The sequence below is a fragment of the Poecilia mexicana genome, unplaced genomic scaffold, assembly GCF_051168715.1.
Source record: "Poecilia mexicana isolate PSO_F unplaced genomic scaffold, ASM5116871v1 scaffold_21, whole genome shotgun sequence".
In the NCBI taxonomy this organism is placed as follows: Eukaryota; Metazoa; Chordata; class Actinopteri; order Cyprinodontiformes; family Poeciliidae; genus Poecilia; species Poecilia mexicana.
Window position 1 is genome coordinate 618,491 of NW_028263390.1, and position 21,166 is coordinate 639,656.

Sequence of the window (21,166 nt, forward strand, 5' to 3'; positions counted from 1 at the left end):
TTCGTCCCTCTGCTGCACGGCGCAGGTTTGGGTCAAACCCTTCGCTCATGTAAAATATGAACGAAGTCTGGTTCTGATTCTGAAACCTGGCTGTATTTCTCTTTTGTTATAATTACATAAAATGTCTTTGTGTGGTTATTCATGTTGCTCCTTCCTGACTGAAACACCTTCAGAAAGTCTTTCATTGTTTTAACCTTTTACTTTAAGACTGGAAGCCCCTCCTTTTTATTACTTCTTCTTCTGTGGTATTGTTTTTAAATTGTCTGCGCCTCTTAGCCCCGCCCCTTTCTCATGTTGTCCTGAGGGATGACATCTAGTTTACTTATAGATCTATCATGATTGTAATGAATCCGTTCTGTAATGTAAATGTTTAACTGAACCGATTCCAAAGTACCAGGAACTAACTTTAGTTGTTCTGTACTTTAGCTTTGTGTTGGAGCGGCGGCCATAACGAGGTTGATTTCTGTCTGTTGTTCTCGTCAGAAATAAACCGAGAAACCATTAACGGTTACATTCTGCCTTGAAATCTGTTAAATGAACTGAAGATAAAAACTTTCAGCTGGTTTTTCTGTATCTGGAGGCTTCAGAATGAAGCTCATCTAACAGGAATATTCAGTTCTGTTCCACCGGTGAAACATTAAAGTCTTCTCTTTGACTCTGAGCTCTGCAGAAATCTTCCAGAAGCTTTTCCTGTTTGATGATGAGCAGAAACATTTTAGCTGCTCAGCCGTTTCTCTCACATTGAAGCTAAACGTTTCTTTGACCCTCAGCTCCAGACGAAGGAATGAAGGAAAACGACCGTTTGCAGGACAGAGCGCGACGAGCCAACAAGCTAATAACAAAATGGGTCTGAGAGCCTCAGAGATGAAATCACAGCCTGTCAGAATCTGAGCCAAATTTAATTCAATTCCCCTGAGAAGATAAAAGCCGGGTGTCAAACGTTCCCTCCTCCTCACACCTGCTGTCTGTCCACCTCAGACCTTTAATCTCCTCCTTCAGGCTGATCGTCTTCAAACAGATCAGCTTCCAGGTGAACGACGCGTCTTCATCCTCAGGAATGTTTTAACTCAAATCTGCACAGAAATCATCACATTTGATTATTTTTATGTGACTTCCAGCTGAAAATTTGCAACAATGTAAAACAGAAAAGTCAGTGAAGAGCCAGAAATCCCAGAGGAGCGATGATGTCACGAGAGGAACATCAAACTCAAAATGGCCACCAGACGTGGAAGCAGAGACAACGAAGCATCCAGTTTGAGTTCAGAAAATAAAACTGAGAGCAGCAGATTGGAGACCTAACAAACTGTCACCACACCAGAGATTTAAAAGGAAGACCTTGTGATTCTGCTCCAGTTCTGACCAGCAATCTCACACAATGATCAGCCGTCTACGCCTGCATCTAGTCAGTTTTCATACCCTCCCTTAAAGCTAATGCTACATGTGGCTAATAGAGGGAATAAAAATAAAAATAGACCTTCATTTGGCTCAGACACAGAGTTAAAACCACGAGGAAGGAGCTCTGTAGGTGATGATTTGTTTGTTGTCAAACTTGCAGAGCAAAGAGAACAAGAATAAAATATAAAAATAAAAACTTGTGTTTTTGTCTGTTTCAACATTAAAACAGTAAAAAATCTGAACATTCCTGCTTTTTGTTTCAATCCGTCTAACGCTGAATGATCAAACTTCAGGATGAGCAGGAAGCGTTGAGTCGGTTCGTCTGTGTCATCAGAAACCTCATCGACGTTCTGGACGTGTTGATGATCCGCAGGAAACGCCGCCGCCGCCGCCGGAGCGTTAAATGAAGCTGGGAGAGTGTGAGAGCAGAAGATCAATATGGATCAATACCTGGACCTGACAGCTTCTTCAGTCCAAGGCACCGGCAGCTTTTCACCAGTCAGAGGAGAACAGGAGAGGAAAAAACCAGAACCAGAACCACTGACCGGACCTCAGCAGGAATCAGTGTCACGATGCACTTCATTCAGGGTCTAGTCAAAGTTCCACAGTTTACCAACAGGGTGAGGACAGAGATTAAGGAAGGCCATCACAGAACCTCAACGCTGGCCTGATTTATCCGACCAAAACCGGTTTGGACTCAGAGACCTGCTGGATCGCTGAACCGATCCGGGTCTCAACCGGATGAAACCAGATGGTGAAACTCCACAACTCAGTTGGTTTCTGGAAAAGAATTGCTAACTTTATGGCTGGTCGCCTTTTTGATGAGTCTCTCATGTCCAGACGAGGCCACGCCCCCACCATCTCTTGGCCCCGCCCACTTTGGTGGATTTTTTTTTTTTTTTTTAATAAATGTGTCTTTCCGTGTTTAATCAGGTGTAAATACAGTAAACACATTTCAAGGCTTCGGATTTAAAAACCTTCAAACTTTGTTGGTTTCTCACTGCTCAACCCAGTGGCGCAAAAAGTGGGTATGCAGTGGATAGGGCTCTGCACCAGAGGGGGCGTCAAAACTCGGTCTGGAGGGGGCGGCGCCCCGATGATGCCTTCACCTCACCATGCCCTGACGCTCCTTCACTTCGCGCACATGTAAATGTAAATGTAGGGAGTTTTACCTTTCACGTGTCTTCGTCTGGGGGGGTAAACATGTGGCTCATATAATATGTAGTTACGCCCCTGGCTCAACCTGCTGATGTTCCGTTTTACGAACCGGAACCAAAAGCTTCTGGTTTGTGATCACAACCCGCCGAACCCCGAACCGGAAGTGTCAGCTGGCTGTGACGGCTAAAGCTGGAATGAAGCAGAGTAAAGACATCGCTCTTATCTGCATGGGAGGAACATCTGGACGCTCCAGCCCAGAGTTGGAACAGAAGCGTCTGTCCGTGACGCTGCAGTAATCCTGTTCGACGTTAGCTCGGCTCTCCGACCCACACACGTCCCTCTGAGAGCCTGATTCCCTCTGATTTCATTAGAAACTGTCGTCGGGTCGCCTGGAGGTGGACACGGCCTCCGCAGACACAGAACCGGCTCTGCTGAGCTTCTGTCAGCGCCGAGCCGCGGCGCCCTGCAGCTTTAAACCCTCCATGAGCAACAAGCTGCTGGAACAGATGCAGGAGACGAGCTGACGGGTTTCCACAGGTTCACTCAGCGCCGCTCAGACTAAATGTTTATCCATCCAGCTGCGTGTTGGCTTGAAATGCTTCATGTTTAACCAAAAATGAACAGCTTCAATTAGTGACAATTTGACTAAAAACTCATTAATCAACAGAATTATCAGAATAAAATGATAAATGATTATCATTTTATTATTTTTGGTGAAAGTTCATGAAAAATACCACGTAATCAATATTTCCAAATACATCCTGTGTGTAGATAAAGCAGAAAATGACATCGAGGCAGATATTTCTGTTGACAGTTTGGATTAATTTCAGGACAAAATTCCCCAAAAATCTCCTAAAACCTTCAACTCAGACTGAAAAAGAGAAATATTGAATATTTAGCCATGGAATATTAGCGTGCTAGTGTTAGCATTAGTGTGTTAATCTGAGCCTTGGTGTAATATTTTTGTGTTACCGTCCTAAAGTTATTTTTTTGTGTATGCTAATGTAATCTTAGCATGAAAGTGCTCTTATGTTAGCATTGGAGTGCTAATATTAGTGCTTGTTGTACAGTAATGTTACTGTCAGGATGCGGTGGTGCTAGCTGGACATTAATTAGCAAGCTAAAGTTAACAATAGTGTGTGCTAATCTTAACAATCAGCTAATATTAGCAATGGGTAGCTTCCCATGCTCATATTAGCTGTGCTGTGCGCTAATGTCACCATTAGAATGCATGTTCAGTATTCACATGCTAATGTTAGCTTTGGTACATTCTACAGTGTAACATTTGTGATCTAGTGCAGTAATATGAATGTTTGGGATTTGATTTATTTTTTGGCAACAGGAACGGCCATGATTAAAACCAGGAAATGTGCCAGATTAACCATGATGCTAATGTCCCTGCACAATCCACAGTAGGCTGATGAAACATTACAAAGGAGCAAACATTAAGAGGAGATGAAATTATTGAATATAAAACGGCAGCAGATCCAGAAAAAATACACAAGAAAACAGGATGCAAGTGCTAACATTAGCTTTAACATTAGCAGGCTCCCATTCTTCACTAATGTTAATGGTATGCTGGTATACTTACATTAGCATGCCAATGTTAGCTTTGTTGTGCTAATGTTAACATTAGTGTGCTACTGTGATGTGATTGTTAGTTTGCTAATGTTTGATTAGCATCGACATACTAATAGTAACATTAGCCACTAATGTAGCTTACTTATGCTACCTAAGTTAGCTTAGCATGTCTGAGCAGGTCAGAGGATTATCAAACAAACTTCTGGTGATCAGGTGAACATAAACAGATGTGTTTAGCAATATTCAGCTACATTAGCTGTTTAGTTAGCGGCTAATGTTGCTATGAACAAGTCAGGTTCAAGATCTAAGCAATGAAATTGCTAGCTTAGATCTGAAAATATGAAGGAGAAATTTTGAGTTTTTGGAAATAATAAAACTTCAAGATTAGACAGAAAATTGCTGTTAGATATTAATAATCAATAATAAGACAGAGCTGAGCCAAAAAGCGAAGCTCTCGATTTACCAGTCATCTACGTTCCCACCCTCATCTATGGTCATGAGTTTTGGGTCGTGACCGAAGGAACTAGGTCACGGATACAAGCGGCCGAAACGGGTGTCTGGGCTCCAGAGAGAGAAGCTCGGTCGTCCAGGAGGGACTCGGAGCAGAGCCGCTGCTCCTCCACGTCGAGAGGAGCCAGTTGAGGCTCAGGCATCAGGTCAGGATGGACGCCTCCCTGGTGAGGAGATCATGTCCCACTGAGAGGAGGGGAAGACCCAGGACACGCTGGAGGGACGATGATCCTGGGAACGCCTCGGGATTCCCCCAGAGGAGCTGGAACAGAGGCTGGGAGAGGGAAGTCTGGGCCTCCCTACTTGGGCTGCTGACCCCGCGACCCCGGATAATAATAACAGGATAATTACCTTATTATTGATCTGACCTTAAAGCAGAACATTATATTGTAAAAACCTCATTCACATATTAAATAAAGAGCTAATATTATTGTGGTTATGTGAGTCTTCATATATTATAAAAACATATTTCCCTCGTTTCAGTGACAGATTATTAGGCAGAAGCCAATGTCAGTCTGGCAGCCATTTAATAGGAACTCACAGTGAACAACACACAACAAACATCTTTAAACAGCTGACATGATGGCGTCCCTTTATCCTCTCATACCAACAAAAACAATCAAACGTTGTTCTCTTACTGAGCCTGAGGTTTTAGAAACGGCTTACAATAAATAAAAAAGGCCACAGTGGAAATCAAATCGTTGTGACTCTGAGTTTTTCCCTTCTCAGCTGTGAAAACACTGAAAACAACAACAACAATAATAATAATAATAATAATAATAAAAATTTTTGGCATTTTGAGACTCATAAGTTCAGAACCAAACCAGAAAGAAAAAAGCAACCGCAGTTTAATCAAACCTAAAATAAAAATTCACCTGCTGTGTGGTGAAGAAGTAAAAACGTCATAGAAACAAAATTCTTAGTTAAATTTCTTCGTTTGGTTCTTTTAGGTAAACAGACAAACCTCAGAGAAGCGACCCGGATGACCCGACGAACACGGAACAGAACCGCTCCCGTCATGGCCGACACATTAATTTCGATTATTTTGGATTTGATGATGAAATGGGAGCAAATGAAACGTAAACCGGACCTGCAGGGTTCAGTCCAGCCGGGTTCTAACCGGACCGGGGAAACGGACCGCGTCATGCTGGCCGTGCTCTGCGCCGACCCCTCCGCATGCCAAGAAGAAGCTCCGCCCCCTGCTGGCTCAAACTGGAACTGCTCGTTACCGTGGAGATACAGTCAGACCGCCTCCTGGTTCTGCAGTTCTGGGACGTGAAATCTTCAGCACAGAGATAACGAAGCCAACAAGACCATCAAGCATTTGCCAAGCGGGCCGATCAAATGAAAGACGTCCTCCGGTCTGTCCGGTCTCCGTCCGCTGAGTTCCTTTCTGTTTCGGCTCAAGAGTCCGTTTGGGTCTCCATCCCGCCCTCATGGACTCTGAAGCTCTATGTTATCGATCAGATTTTCCTTCTTGGTGAGCTGCAGACTCCTGATAGACCTCAATGCTCCTACGAGGTTCTGGGTGGCGGACCGGCCGGCGGCCGCGTTCTCCTGGTGGAGGTGCTCCCTCTGCATCTCCAGCGCCTCTTTCTCCGTCATCACAACAGATTTCAGGCCACCGTCTCCCTCGGCGCTCCCCCCCACCGACAGCGCTCCGTTCGATAACTGAGGCGCCTCGTCCTCTTTCCCGTCTCCGCTCTCTGACGGCCCCGGCTCGGGACCGGCGGCGGACTCTTCCCCGTTCAGCGGGGGTTTCGCGGTGTAGGAGTCTCCAGGCTGCGCCGCGTCCTTCTCCAGGTCCTCGTACAAACTCTTCTTCTGCGTCTCAAAGTATTTGACCACGCAGTAGGTGATGGAGCCGATGGTGTTCACCACCACTCCGCCGATGAAGAGCCGCGTGGGCGCCACGTCTTTGAAGGCCAGCATGCCAACCGTGATGGTGGCGATGCTCTTGACCACGCCGACGAAGCTGGTGGTGACGGCCGAGTTGATGTAGGTGCAGTGCAGAGTGGTGAAGTTCATGGCGCAGCCGATGAAGATGCACAGGATGAAGATGACCGTGATCTGAGGTTCCTTCCAGCCCTCGTAGGTCCACATGTTGAGGGCGTCCATGGAGATGATAGAGCAGATGAGCAGCACCTGGAAACAGGAAGAACGTTAGAAAACAAACCAGAAACGAAGATGAAAGCAGGAAATTCCTAAAACAAGGTTCCGCACCGGAGACGCCATGATGGTGATGGCGTACTGTGCAGTCAGAGGTCCATACTCGCTCTCCAGACTGGTTTTCTGGATCAGAACCAGGTAGGAGGCGTGAATGATTACAGCCAGAACCCCGGTGACGTAACCAAACTGATCCCCGGTGAGGTCTCCGGCTCCTGCAGGAAACAACCAAGACAGGAAGTGAACCTGTAGGCCGACAGTCTGAGCTCCAGTCTATGAAGGCAGGTTTCCACCTGAGCTGTGCTAAAGAATGAATCACAATCATTAGCAAAAGTGCTACACCAACACGGTAATCAGTGAAAGCTAATGCTAAACACTACCAACATGGCAGTCTGTGGAAGCTAATTCTTAAGTGCTATGCCAATATGGTATTTAACAGAAGCTAATGCTAACATGGTATTTAGCCTTGTTCTCTACTGTTTGTGTTTGTTGTTTAAAATGAAGTTACTGAGTAGAAGAGAGAGAAAGTGAGGACAGGAAACTGAACTGCTGCATAAACAGACTACACCCACTTCAAAATAAGAGCATAACTTCTTGAAGAATTTTAACCAAAACTTAGACTCAGATTTTGAACTTTTATTCAGCTGAACGTTTACCAATCAGCCAGGGAAATTAGCGCTAAAGTGCTAAACTAAAAATTAGCTCTGCTGTTGGTGGATTAGAGGAAGTGTCCGCACCACTGGACGGATGGATGGATGAACACCATAGACATAATATAAGGGTAGACGCCGCATTGGCTGGTCCGGCGCAGGAAATACGGCGGCCATCTTAGAGCGGTATAAACTCCTACTTTCCTCAATCAAAACAATAGACGATGCCTCAGCTCTGAGGGATATTATTGTTCGGATCTATGGATTATTGATGTGAGGGCTCCACAGACAGCATTTCACAAGTAAGATGGACATATTATTGTGTATATATTGTGATTATATTATATATTAGAATATTACTTTACTGTATTTATGTCCACCGGCGAGATACCAGCTAATATTAGCTGGTATCTCGCCTAGCTGGTATCTGAACCCGGTGTAATACGGGTTCAGCCCCGCTATGAAGACTAACTGAGATTCTGTACATCTAAAAATATTAATTATTCTCTAACATTGACTTAGATTATATGACACAAGAGCATTAGAAATGAAACAATATAACACATATTATAAAACTTATGTGTTATAACATTCACCAGCAAAGTTTACACAGGTGGTAAAGACTATTATTTATATGTAATTCTTTCACTAGTAAGATACATCCCAAATCTTCCGTTTTTGTTTTGAAAGTTTCATAAAGACACGATGTGAGGAAGAAGAGGGAGAAATCTATAAAGAGAGACGAATTCACTGCAGCAGGATGGATCTCATCAGATTTTGGACTTAATCTCAACTGCTGAATCTCTGAAGCTAGAAGTCGGCAAAAAAAAATAAAAAAATAAATATATATATATAAAAACATATATATATATATATATATATATATATATATATATATATATATATATATATATATATGTTTATATATATATATATATATATATATATATATATATATATATATATATATATATATATATATATAAACATATATATATATATATATATATATTCAGTATTAATTATTTATTTGTGCCATTATGAATCTTTATTTGTGTTGTATAGTTATTTAAATATGTATTGATATTACTAAATAATTTATTAAATAAATTATGAACGGCTGTGTGCTTTGTAATATGCTCTTTATACATCAATATCAGAATATTCCATTCCTATTCTATTGTTTTAGCCACTAAGCATATTTAAATACTTAAATAACTTAAATAACATACTTAAATAATACAATTGTTTATAAATGTAGCTTTGATAGATGTTTGAATAAGGTTTCCAGTAACAAAAAAGCGTGTTATGATCGATTAAATGCGCTGATCCGTCACTGTGCCTGTTAAACACATAGGACCGAGTGGAGTGGTATACCGCTCCAAGATGGCCGCCCTAAATCTCGTCAGCGACAATAGGCGACAGCGGGGCATGAGGCGTCTATCCTTATATTATGTCTATGGATGAACACAACCAACTAGTTCCTGAAATCCTGGCTCTTACCTGCCAGAACAGCGCCCCCTGTGGTGATGAGCACGGCGGTCACCACGCCCACAGACGGGAGCGCGTTCCGGAGCACGCACACCCCGATGCAGAGCGTGAAGAGCGGCAGGCAGCGCTTGAACACCACGTACATGGGCAGACTGAGGCCGCGCAGCGACCACAGCGTCAGCGTGGACTGCAGCGTGGACAGGATGCAGACTGGCGCAAACTCCTGCGCAAACAGGAGCAAAGTGTCCTAAACACACACCATCAGCTGCGCCGTTTTACAGCACAACGGGGAGTGTTAGGGCAAGGACAAGAGAAACATAAAATAGTAAAAATATTAACAGAACAAAGTCATAAGCATGACGTCAAATGTAATATGGATGCAACACCCAGCACTGAGGGACTCCACTCTGGGACACGGTGATGGCAGCATCATGCTGTGGGGGGCTCCTCAATGTATGATAGGAACCATAGGCGTAGGAAGCGGGGGGGACGCGGGGGACATGTCCCCTCCAATATTGGAGAGAGCCACATTCGTCGCCCCCAATGACAGACTCGTTCCTACACCCTTGATAGGAACATTGAAGTTCTGAAACATCGGAACCGGAGTCCAGAACTAAATGTGACAGAAAGTCTGATTGCGGATGTTCAGCAGCGGAGTTTTCAGAACCTCGGAACCGCTTGATCCTGGTTTGGTTCGGTTCGGATCCAGATGCTGGATCTGCCCAGTAGGATCCATTTATGAAGAAAACAGCAGTATATTTACACCACCTTTATTAATAAACATTCATGTTTTCTATGAATCATAACAGAAATCAGATTCACGTCATTTTTATCCCTCTGCTGCGCATGCGCAGTGAGATCCTCTGCACTCAGGACGACGGAGCTGCACCGGAAAATTCACGGATTTATTCTGATTAAAAAAACATTAAAATTGAGAACAAAACATTTTCTGTGTCGGAGCGGAACGGATCTGCATATAAACCACAGGGGCGCTGCGCCACAGGGGGCGCCAGAGTAATGGGGAAATGACTTCTAGTTGGCATTTTCTGGATCCAACATCTGGTTGTGCAGAGCCTTTAATGTAGGAACATCGTTCCTTCTTCGCCTCTGGTGAAGAAGGAACGTTTGGAATCTGTTCATCTAAAGGATTCTCTGAACGATTCTCTGATAACAACCATGTACAACAACTGGAGAATTTAAATGAATGAGTTTCAACATTTGATTTCCCTCTGGGATCAATTTTAATTAAATGTTGATGTTTGAAGAAGATTGTAGATCTGAAGGTTTTTAAAAGTTATTGATTGAATAAAAGAATAAAAGTTACTGATTTGTAACAGAAAACTGGAGATGAACTGAATGGACTGTTGGAGTAAAACATCCTGATGGAAGTGAGAAAAGCTGCAGAAAGTTTCCGAACCGCAGCCGTCCGGTTCTACAGATCGGCCCGGTCCGGTCCGGTTTTCCTTCAATTTAGAATCAAATATTTAAAAAACTATTTCAGAAGATAAATCCAACCTGCAGCAGAAATAAAACAAAGAACCCCATAAAACTTGAGGTGGAACACCAGAACCGGTTCTGGAGGGGTTCGACCCAGAACCGGTTCCGGCTCCTACCTTGGCCAGCTGCATGCCGAACGGCGGCACCTGGATCCTCCCGAGCCGCCGCAGGCTCTCCAGCGCCAGCATGGCCGTGAAGCTGGTGAGGAACTGGATGAGCGTCAGGAAGCCGAACTGGTAGTTGCTGATGAGGAACTTGAGCAGAATGTTGAGCGACCCGGAGAACACGCCGTGCGCCACGGCCACGGAGATCCCCAGCAGCCGGCTCCGGAACACCTCCATGGCTTCACCTGGACCCGGGCGGCGGGGGGCCTCCAGCTGATCCTCAGGAGGGTTTCTCCTCTCTGCGCTCCGGCTCCGCACTGAGGGGGAGGCAGAGCGGCGGGGGGCGGAGCGGCACGAACCGCAGCCACTCAGGAGATTTTACCGCAGCGGGGGGAGGGGGAGCCGGAGCCCGGAGCTCCTCCACGGGGGCCAAACTCCTCACATTCACGGAAAAACTTCCCAGGAACTCCGAGCTGCTGTTTCTAAAAACGCAACTAATGCGCATCAAACACATTTAATAATGTGATAAAACACAAATAAAAACTACTGTTTAACATGGCTGCTAAGAAGTGGAGTAAAATAATAATAATAAAAAAGTGAAATTAAATGAAACTTTAATAAATTAAAATAAGATGATGAAAAGATAGCGATAAATAAAACTAAATGAAATCAAACAAAAACTAAGACAACAGATTTTATGAAAAGGCTGAAAAGTTAAATAAAACAATATATATAGAATAAAATATATGAAATTGCGAAAAACATTAATCACTTAAAATTAAACTCACTTTTTTATATAGTTTTCTTTCATTTTTAAAAGCAGATTTTCTTCTGGTTCCTGAAAGTTTCTGGATTTATTTGCTGTAATTTTAAACAAACAGGTTTAACTTTGCGTTCAGATTGAATGTGTTCAGATCTGAAGTTCTGACCCAGTCGGGTTCTGTTTTCTCTCAGGATAAATGTTATGATTCCTGTTCAGGATGAGCTGAGCTCCCAACAGGCGGGGAAATCATTTTAATTGAAATATTTCATCAGAAAATCAGTTTTCAGGGCGGCAGGCGGGATGCCCCGCCCACATCCATTACAAACCTGCAGCGCTCTGGGTTCACTCACATTTACTCTCCAAATGCTTTTTAATTTCAACTAACTGGAAATGTTTCTTCAGAGGAAAACTGGAGGATCAGAAATCTAAAACGTGGAGGATGTTTTTATTTCTTAAGGAAAACACTGAAAACCAATGGCTCTAATAATAATAATAATAATAATAATAATAATGTCTCCATGTAGTCAGCTTAATTCACCATTTCACTGTAAAGCAATAAAAGTGACTCGCATCAAATCTGGTGAGTTCAGCAGCAAACGGCTCCAGCTGCTGATCAACGCTCACCGTGTTCGTTGTTCCACCTCCTGACTCGCCATCAGGGGGCGCGTCTGAGTGAGGCGGTTTTATAGCCAATCACAGGGCTGGAACGCTGGAACCAATAGGAAAATTCAGCTGCAGTACCACCATTCAACCCCTAAAGGCAGCACTGAGACACTTGCAATCACACAATTTGCACAGAAACATAAAAACTCAGTTTGTCTGCAGTGAAAAGTGGATTTAGAGTTTAGTTACCAAAAGGTTTGGAAGTTCTGCTGCTGAAACGACTGGATGATAAAGAAAATATTTATTTCATCAGAAACATCATTTACATAAAACACTTTATGATTAGATTTCACATCTTAATGAACTCAGAGTCCAATCAGCCAATAGGAGCTCAAATCCAGCCGGAAGAACCGCCCACTGTCCGGAAGACGCTCAGCAGTGTGTGTGTGGGTGTGTGTGTGTGTGTGTGTGTGTGTGTTATGGTGCTGCAGCGAGGCAGGAAGGTGAGTAGATCTTCACCGTCTCGTCCCAGGAACAATCTACCACCTGCAGAACCAAACAGCTGCAGTTACTGATCAATCAATCAATCTAATTTTATTTGTATAGCACCTTAGGCAGCTAAAAACGATCTACATCATAAACACAAATATACAAAATCATAGATAAATTTTGTTGTTGTTTCACATCAGATTATTGATTCATTGATTATGTTTCTAAATTGGCTCCAACCAGCTGGTTCAGTCTGGATTTAAAGGAGCTCAGGGTTTCGACTGGTTTCAGTTTTCTGGAAGTTTGTTCCAGATCTGTGGTGAATAGAAGCTGAATCTAGCTTCTCCATGTTTGGAACCAGCAGGTTGATCCAGCAGAAGATCTTTAATCTGTTTAGTGATTTATAAACTACTAGGTGGAGTAGAACTAGACAGTGTAGAACCAGGTGGTGTAGAACCAGGTGGTGTCTCTACCCTCCTGGTTCTAGTCAGATCTCCAGCTGCAGCTTCTGGTCGTCAGTCTGACCTGCTGCAGGAATCAAAGCCACTAAATCCTGGATGAGTTTCTCTGGTCTCAGACTTTCGTCCTCTGGGCCTGAATGTCCTGGTGCTGCTAGAAGGTCCACTGAGGAACCGGCTTCATGTGGCTCTGGAGGGTCAGAGGTCATCTTTAGCAGACCGCCCCCTCCCCCACATGAAGGATTGTGGCTTTACTGATGAACAGCCAGGTTACTGGAGGTAAACCCTGAGTTTCACTCTAAGAGCTTGTGCCTCCATCGAGGGGCGGATAATAAAATACATTTTAACACGTTGTTGCAACTTGTCTATTCTGTCGTTAAGCTGCCGGCAGCGGAAGTTGTCTCTTCAAAATAAAAGCATCAAGTCAAAAGCTGAGTCAACCATAAATTGTACAAAATAAAACAAGGTAAAGACCATAAGTGATAAAGATGTGACATAACAAATAAGGAGCTTAATTTGGGGTTATTTACATCATCTCTACTCCCAGGTTTCAGGCCTGATCGCTGAGCTACAGCTGCAGTAACTGTACTGATTCCCGCTCAGCGCCTCGACCCGCAGAGAGAAACCAGAACCGCCTGGTGTTGGAGCAGAACTGGTCCGGACCGGATCAGATGGAAACCGAGAAGGATGAACGGTGGAACTGATTCTGTTCGGCCCGCTAAGGAACGGCTGCTGACCCGGTCGGAATAGTGTTAGCATTAGCTGAACTAATGTAGCGCGTTATGTTAGCACGGCTAGCTTTCCGCTAGCGGTGGCCACCAGAGTCTGAAAGGTTTGAATGACAAGAAAAATCTGAATTAAAATCTGTATTCAGACGTTTTTCTGCCACTCTTCAGTTTGTTTGGAGCTTCTGCCGTTTGTCACTGCAGTGATAAATGTGTAATTCAGAGTTTTTATTGTTTATTGTTCGGTGATAAGTGTGCTGCCAGCGTCAGCCTGTGACGATCAGCAGACAGATGCTGCCTGCAGCTAAACGCCGCTCTGATGTTTATCTGCTTTCAGTTCTGGTTCTGTTAGACGGACTGAATGTTCTGCTGGAAGCGGCCGTCCGGGCTGAGCGGCAGGTCGGACATCAAAGTGAGCGAGTTTCCATCAAACAGAGCCTCATTAGCTTTAGCTGGCTGCAGCTTTCATCATGTAACCAACCTTTAATCCTGCTGCTGCTTCAGCTCAACCACCGTTACCTTCTGCTTTATTTATTCTGTTCGTGTTTCCAGCTGCAGGAAAAAAAATTGCTCTGATTTTATTTTAGAATAAATAGTTGTTTTTTGTGACTGGAGCTTCTTCAGAGTAAAAACTGTAACCTGGAGGCGTTTAAAAGAGTGAAGCAGGCGCACTGTTTATACTGTAACCATGGAAACGACTTAAAGCAGACTAACTGTATTCAGGGTGATTCGTTAATAAAGAGGTTGGGAATCTCCTGAAAAACATGATATTTGCTTTGTTAAAGGTCAATAAAAAGTCATATTAATGTCTTCATAAATCACAAAGATTTAAAAATGTGAAGTTTTTAAACTAAATCTAAGCTAGCTCCAGCGCCGTGTGATACGTATGCTAACTGTATGCTAACCATGGGTTTGGATAAAGATTTCTTTAAAGTCAAACGTTTTTGGGCGCCAAGACGAGCAGTTCCAGTCTGAATGCTGGTCATACTGGTTGTACTCCAGTTCCGCCTCCGCAGCTGGTTCTCTGAACCAGAAAGGAGCTGAAAGTGTCCTCAGGACTGGAGCAGGGCGGTGACTCAGCCTCAGGACCGGAGGCTCTTCTGTCATCAACTTTAAGAAGCTCACGAAGCCAAGAGGAAGGAGCTCAGAGCCACACAGACCTTTAATGTCTCCCAATAATTACAAGCAAAAAAGAAAAACGTTAATTAAAAACTACTAATCGTTCAGAACATTCCCGCAGTACATCAGCGTTAAACTGTTTGCTTGATTTAAAACTCCAGTTTGAATTCATATTCAGAGTCACAAGACAAAACATGAAGGTAATAAACAGCTGGGAAAACAAACCCTGGCCAGGATTTCAGTCAGAGCTAAAAACGAAGCTAAAGATGAAGATGAGATTAACTGTCTGTCTGAACTTCCTGTCAGGTTTATGGAAATGAGCTTCTTTTAAAAGCTCAGGTAGAATCTCTTCCCTTCAGTCCAACAACACATGCAGCTCATCATCATCATCAGGAGGAAGTTAGCCGTGATGATGATGCTGCTCAGCGCTGTGGCTAAAGGTTCATCTGCTCCAGAAGTGAAACTCGTTTCTGCTTCAAGCTCAAAGAAAATCTGAAATCCAGCTTCTCAGAAAATGGAAACCTGCCATCAGATCAATAAAACGCTGGTTTGGTTGCAGGCTGATCTGCGTCGCCTGATGGTGAGCCTCTGAGCTCAGACTGACCCGACGGCCTGGACCGGACCCACAACGGGACCAGACACAGCAGAGGCTTTTACGACTCGCTGCTCTGAGCGGCCATCTGCAGATAGAGTGATGGATGAACCTAATTCAGCCTCACACACACACACACACACACACACACACACACACACACACACACTCTGTTATCTCAGAGCGGAGCGCTGACAGGAAGGATGTTCCCACATCAGGGAAACTCCCGTTGATCCGAACCGTTTAGTTCACTTCATTCATGCTGTCAGGACATGAAACAGCCGCGATTTTAGAGATTTACAGGCTGGAAGATACAGAAGTCAGACTGGATGGATGAGGAGGAGGAAATGATCAAACAGATAAGGACAAACCTTTAGATGAGGAGAGGAAGATGATGCTAAAAATGAATGAATGGGATAACGAAGGATGAGTGGGATGAAAAGAGGTGTGGAAGAGGGATGAGGATGAGGATGAAGATGAAGAGTGTGATATTTAGGGCTGGGTGATGAAACAATAACGATATCTATTGTCAGAGAAACATGATCAATATCCATAGAAAACATAGAAACGTCTGACAGAATATTCAATAATTACACTGAACTTTGGTCCAGAACTGCAAGGCATTCTGGGAGATAGGCAGACGAAAGGCTTTAGCCGCTCAACCGCTCAAGGCTAGCTAAGCTAGCTGGGTAGCATCAACTACCTCACTCAGTCTTTGGTTACCTAGCAACTACCTACTGGATAAAACGCATCTCAGGTTCCCCACAGCTCATGAAGACAGATGAGGGAGGACTGCAGGGTCAGAGGGAGGGATGAGTGATTATTATCACCATCAGTTATTATTATTAAGGAAGAAAAGTCCAGACAACGAGCCGAGGAGAGCGAGAGGCAGGAAAGGCTGGAAAGGGAAATGGACACTTAATTTACCATATAAAGGTAGATAGGTTGTGTGTTTTAGTTGGTCAACAACAGGAAGTGAAGAGGATGAGTGGGATAAACAGGTCACCTGGTGGGGGACGTGGAGGTTGAAGTCCAATCCACAGACAAACTCTGAATGATGCTCCACTGTGTCCAGGAGAGGCAGACGTCTGCCGAAGTCCCAAAACCTGAGGACAAAAACACAAACCCTGAGAGGGGGGCGGGTAGAGAGCAGCAGGACGACGCCAGGAAACCAGGAAGTTTATTCTGCAGAGCCAATCGATAAGATCTAGAAAACTCCAGACTCTGATGTAGAAACAGGAAAATAACTGCAGGTTTCCTGATGATTCGAATTCTGCTGGTTCTGCTGGGCAAAAGTTTTTTCTGATTTGACACAATTTAGATTCTCTTTGGTTGTTTTATGAAACTGAAGGAGATCATCTGCTCTCCATTAGCCTTATATTGAAACATTTCTCATAATCCTGAATAAAAACATGGACACTGAAGAAAAGGAGGTAAAAACAGGAAACTAAAATAATGGCAGCTGCAGTGTAAAAAAACGAGCGTTGACCTCCGACTGGGTCAGCCGTCACCGAGCTAATGCCAGCATCACCGGGCTGAGACCCGGACCAGGAGACCCGGATCAGGAGACCCGGACCAGGAGACATGGAGGGACAGCGGAGAAGACGATCGTCCATCAATCCTGGTTATGGAATAAAGACATGAGAGCAGAGAAGCTGCAGCTCAGGCAGCCAATCAGGCTAATGAAAGACCGTTTCTCTTCCTGGTCCTGACAGAGCGAGAGAGTGTGTGTGTGTGTGTGAGAGAGTGTGTGTGTGTGTGTGTGTGTGAGAGAGAGAGTTTGTGAGAGTGTGTGTGTGTGAGAGAGAGAGTGTGTGTGTGAGAGTGTGTCCTGACGCAGCAAACACTCCCTCCAGACTCATCCACTTTGCAAATGCAATTAAATCATTTTCAGACCAGAAAGGGGGGGCTGCAGGTTTCAATGGGCTCCATTAGAGCAGTATTAATTCTGGAACCACCACACACACACACACACACACACACACACACACACACACACACACACACACACACACACACAGATGAGTGTGTGTGTGGCTCAGAGGTTTTCCTCACTGAGTCATTGTGTAAATCTCAACCTGTTTTTTTAGCTCAGCAACATTTTAAAGAAATCTGTTTTATTCTGATAAATGTTGACGTAGTTAAAGCGGGCTGACAGCTCAGGCTACTAGATGGAGCTTAGCGTTAGTTTGTCATCCATCAATCAGAGAGTTGGTCTGGGCTCTGGTTGTTGGTGCGTTTCCTTTGGACGAGCAGCAACGTGTCGCTAACAGACCCTCAGACTTAATAACCAAAGTGCAGATCAGTTTTCTGGCTTAATGGATGCAGCGGCCATAAATACTGAAGCGTTTCTGTCATAGTGCCGCTCAGCACTTCAGAGGAGCCATAACGACCTGCAGCACGGAGCCGCTGCAGCCTCCATCGCTGCCCTGCTGAGCAACGATCAGGTTCACTGGGCTGGAGGGACGACGGCACAAAACGCAAAACATTTTCTACCAGCAGGTTTTCAGACCGACCAACTGACTGACTGACCAACCGACTGACTGACTGACCAACCGACTGACTGACTGACCAACCGACTGACTGACCAACCGACTGACTGACTGACCAACCGACTGACTGACCATCCGACTGACTGACTGACCAACCGACTGACTGACCATCCGACTGACTGACTGACCAACCAACCGACTGACCATCCAACTGACCATCCAACCGACCATCCAACCGACTGACTGACCATCCAACCGACTGACTGACCATCCAACCGACTGACCATCCAACTGACCATCCAACCGACTGACCATCCAACTGACCATCCAACCGACTGACCATCCAACTGACCATCCAACCGACTGACTGACCATCCAACCGACTGACTGACCATCCGACTGACTGACTGACCAACCAACCGACTGACCATCCAACCGACTGACTGACCAACCGACTGACCATCCAACCGACTGACTGACCATCCAACCAACTGACTGACCAACTGACCATCCAACCGACTGACTGACCATCCAACTGACCATCCAACCGACTGACTGACTGACCATCCGACTGACTGACCAACCAACCGACTGACCATCCAACTGACCATCCAACCGACTGACTGACCATCCAACCGACTGACTGACCATCCAACCGACTGACTGACCAACCGACTGACCATCCAACCGACTGACTGACCATCCAACCGACTGACTGACCAACCGACTGACCATCCAACCGACTGACTGACCATCCAACTGACCATCCAACTGACTGACTGACCATCCAACTGACCATCCAACCGACTGACTGACCAACCGACTGACCATCCAACCGACTGACTGACCAACCGACTGACCATCCAACCGACTGACTGACCATCCAACTGACCATCCAACCGACTGACTGACCATCCAACCGACTGACTGACCAACCGACTGACCATCCAACCGACTGACTGACCATCCGACTGACCATCCAACCGACTGACTGACCAACCGACTGACCATCCAACCGACTGACTGACCATCCAACCGACTGACTGACCATCCAACTGACCATCCAACCAACTGACTGACCAACCGACTGACTGACTGACCAACTGACCATCCAACCGACTGACTGACCATCCAACTGACCATCCAACCGACTGACTCACCAACCAACCGACTGACTGACCAACCGACTGACTGACTGACCAACCAACTGACCATCCAACCGACTGATTGATGGACCGACCAAACAACCAACTAACAAGCCAACCAACAAATCAACCATCCAAGAAACCACCCGACTAACCAACTGACCAATCATCCTACTGACTGACTGACCCACTCCACCCAAACTAATAGACTAGTAAACCATTAAACCAACCCTACAGGCTAACAACTACTAGCCAACCATCATTGTTTGCTAGAGATGAAGGCAACAGATCCAGGAGAGAAACACAACCATGGATATCTCTAATCATGATATCTGATCATATAACTGATATCCAGCAGTAATTTGGCTGCAGGGATGTTAAATGTGGAGTGAAGGCATAGCTATAATGCTTAGTGAAATAAGGATTACAGTGGAGGAAGCAGAAGCTGCTGAGGAGATTAAATGATGTGAAAGGAGGTTTAATGAGTCCATGTTGGGAACTAAAAGTCTCTTTTGTTTGCAGATTCCAGGTAATTATTTAACATCTTTTGTGTTTCATTCAGTGGAACCGTCCATCCAGCCGCCGCTTTGTTAATATGAAACCCGTTCAGTCACAGCAGACACGACCTGCATGCGGACCGAGATCTAAAGACCGACCGCTGAGAAAACAATCAGCATTTCCATGGAATATTTAGGGATGACGTGTCTGCAGGCTGTTATGATTATAGCTTAGGCAGGAAATTAATGCCAACGAGCGCAAACTCACACAACAGCAGGGAAACGATTACCTAAAGCAAACACCATGCTTTATTCAAAGGGAACATCACAAGCGTCGTGTTTTCAGTACAACAAGAGCGGATGATCTTCATCCATCATGAAGTTTGTTTCCAAGCAGCCAAACTGTAACATTTGGACCAACAGTCAGAAGAGCGAGCAGGTCCTCTGGAGTCCCACGTCGAGGCGAGAATCCTGTTTTTACAGGTCAAACTGTCTCATCTTTGGGACATTTAGACGTTCAGACAGAAATCAGTCTTCAGACCAAACCTCTCCCCTTTCCTCTGACTCTTCATTATCTTTTCCTGACATACAGGATCCAACTTGGAGGTTCCTCAACAGACCATAAGACTCGTGGGATCGAGTTTTCACACGAGAGTTTGTACCGGAAACCACCCGGCGAAAAGACAAACTGGTCCGGCCGCAAAACTCAAACCTGCTGGAACAAGATCACTGTCCGACTATCTCACCCTGAGGAAGTTCACTGATTTTTTGAGTAAAAGATTCTAGTCTGTGTTTTCATCCAAATCAGATGAGTTTTACTTGGACACCGTCTCACTTCCTATCAAGTTCCTGTGTAGTTTCATTGAACGTAGACCTCAGGTCTTTCTTGGTTGGACGGTCAGAGACACAGTCACAGGGAATGGCTAACGGTCAATAAGATCCCGTTGACTTTAACATGATCTAACTGTTGTGTACCTCATCAGGCTAGATTTCTGTCGGATTGATGCCAGATTGGGTCTGGTGTGCCTTGGCTTTCACTCAAATAACTGTTCTGCTGCAGAACCGTCCAGACGTTCGATGGGTGTCAGAAAAGAGGAGAAATCTCCGTTTGTTATGAAGGGAAGATGTTCCCCTGAACCCTGAGCACTCAGCCTGTCCGATCCTCTGAACGGGAGATGAGGACAAAGCTGAACGGACGGACGGACATGGAGCCGATTCCACCGGTAGCCGGCGTATCGTCACTAAGGACGTTTGGCCGCTGAAGACTCTCCACAACCTTCAGGAACTTTAGTCCACTGGTTTCAGAGAGCAGCCACATTCTGGTTGTTACATCCAACTGGTTCTTCATCCAGCTGGACGGTTCTGTAACCTGGACAGAACCGTTCGGTACCGGGTCACGTGCCAGTTCATCCCTTCACTTTAGGAATGCCTCAATGTGTCAGATCAGCTGATCAGAAGAAAACCATCGGAGAAACCTTCAACCAGCCTGGAGAACGGATGAGGACCACTCAGTCTGACTGAATCGGGTCTAAACAGCCGTTACAGCGCCGCATTCATGGCAAATTAAATCAACTGTAACTTTATTATAAAATGTCTTTGTTCTCTGCAAATTGCAGCAGAATGAAACTTCATGGGCTTTTGGTGAAGTCTAAACCAGAGAATACATGAACATGTGAGCCGAGTGGGCGGCTCTGCTGCTGTCAGTCAGCATGACTGTTAAACAGGAAATTA

The 21,166-nt window shown here is 44.9% G+C and overlaps 2 protein-coding genes across 2 annotated transcripts in view; both read right to left on the reverse strand.

Annotated features, from left to right (window-relative positions):
- Positions 1-5,154: 5,154 nt before the first annotated feature.
- slc35d3 (solute carrier family 35 member D3) lies at positions 5,155-12,062 on the reverse strand. The gene is made up of 4 exons (XM_014974878.2): positions 10,565-12,062; positions 8,964-9,174; positions 6,868-7,025; positions 5,155-6,789 (listed from the first exon to the last, which is right to left on the reverse strand). The coding sequence occupies exons 1-4, from the start codon at positions 10,787-10,789 to the stop codon at positions 6,079-6,081; spliced, it is 1,305 nt and encodes a 434-aa protein (XP_014830364.2). The 5' UTR covers positions 10,790-12,062; the 3' UTR covers positions 5,155-6,078.
- Positions 12,063-12,200: 138 nt separating this feature from the next.
- Positions 12,201-21,166, reverse strand: part of pex7 (peroxisomal biogenesis factor 7) — a 25,920-nt gene continuing 16,954 nt past the window's right edge. The window contains exons 10-11 of the mRNA XM_088001890.1: positions 16,308-16,407; positions 12,201-12,464 (exon numbers count right to left, since the gene is read on the reverse strand). Of these exons, the coding sequence (XP_087858016.1) occupies positions 12,396-12,464; positions 16,308-16,407 (169 nt within the window). The 3' untranslated portion in view covers positions 12,201-12,395. The remainder of the gene's footprint in view (positions 12,465-16,307; positions 16,408-21,166) is intronic.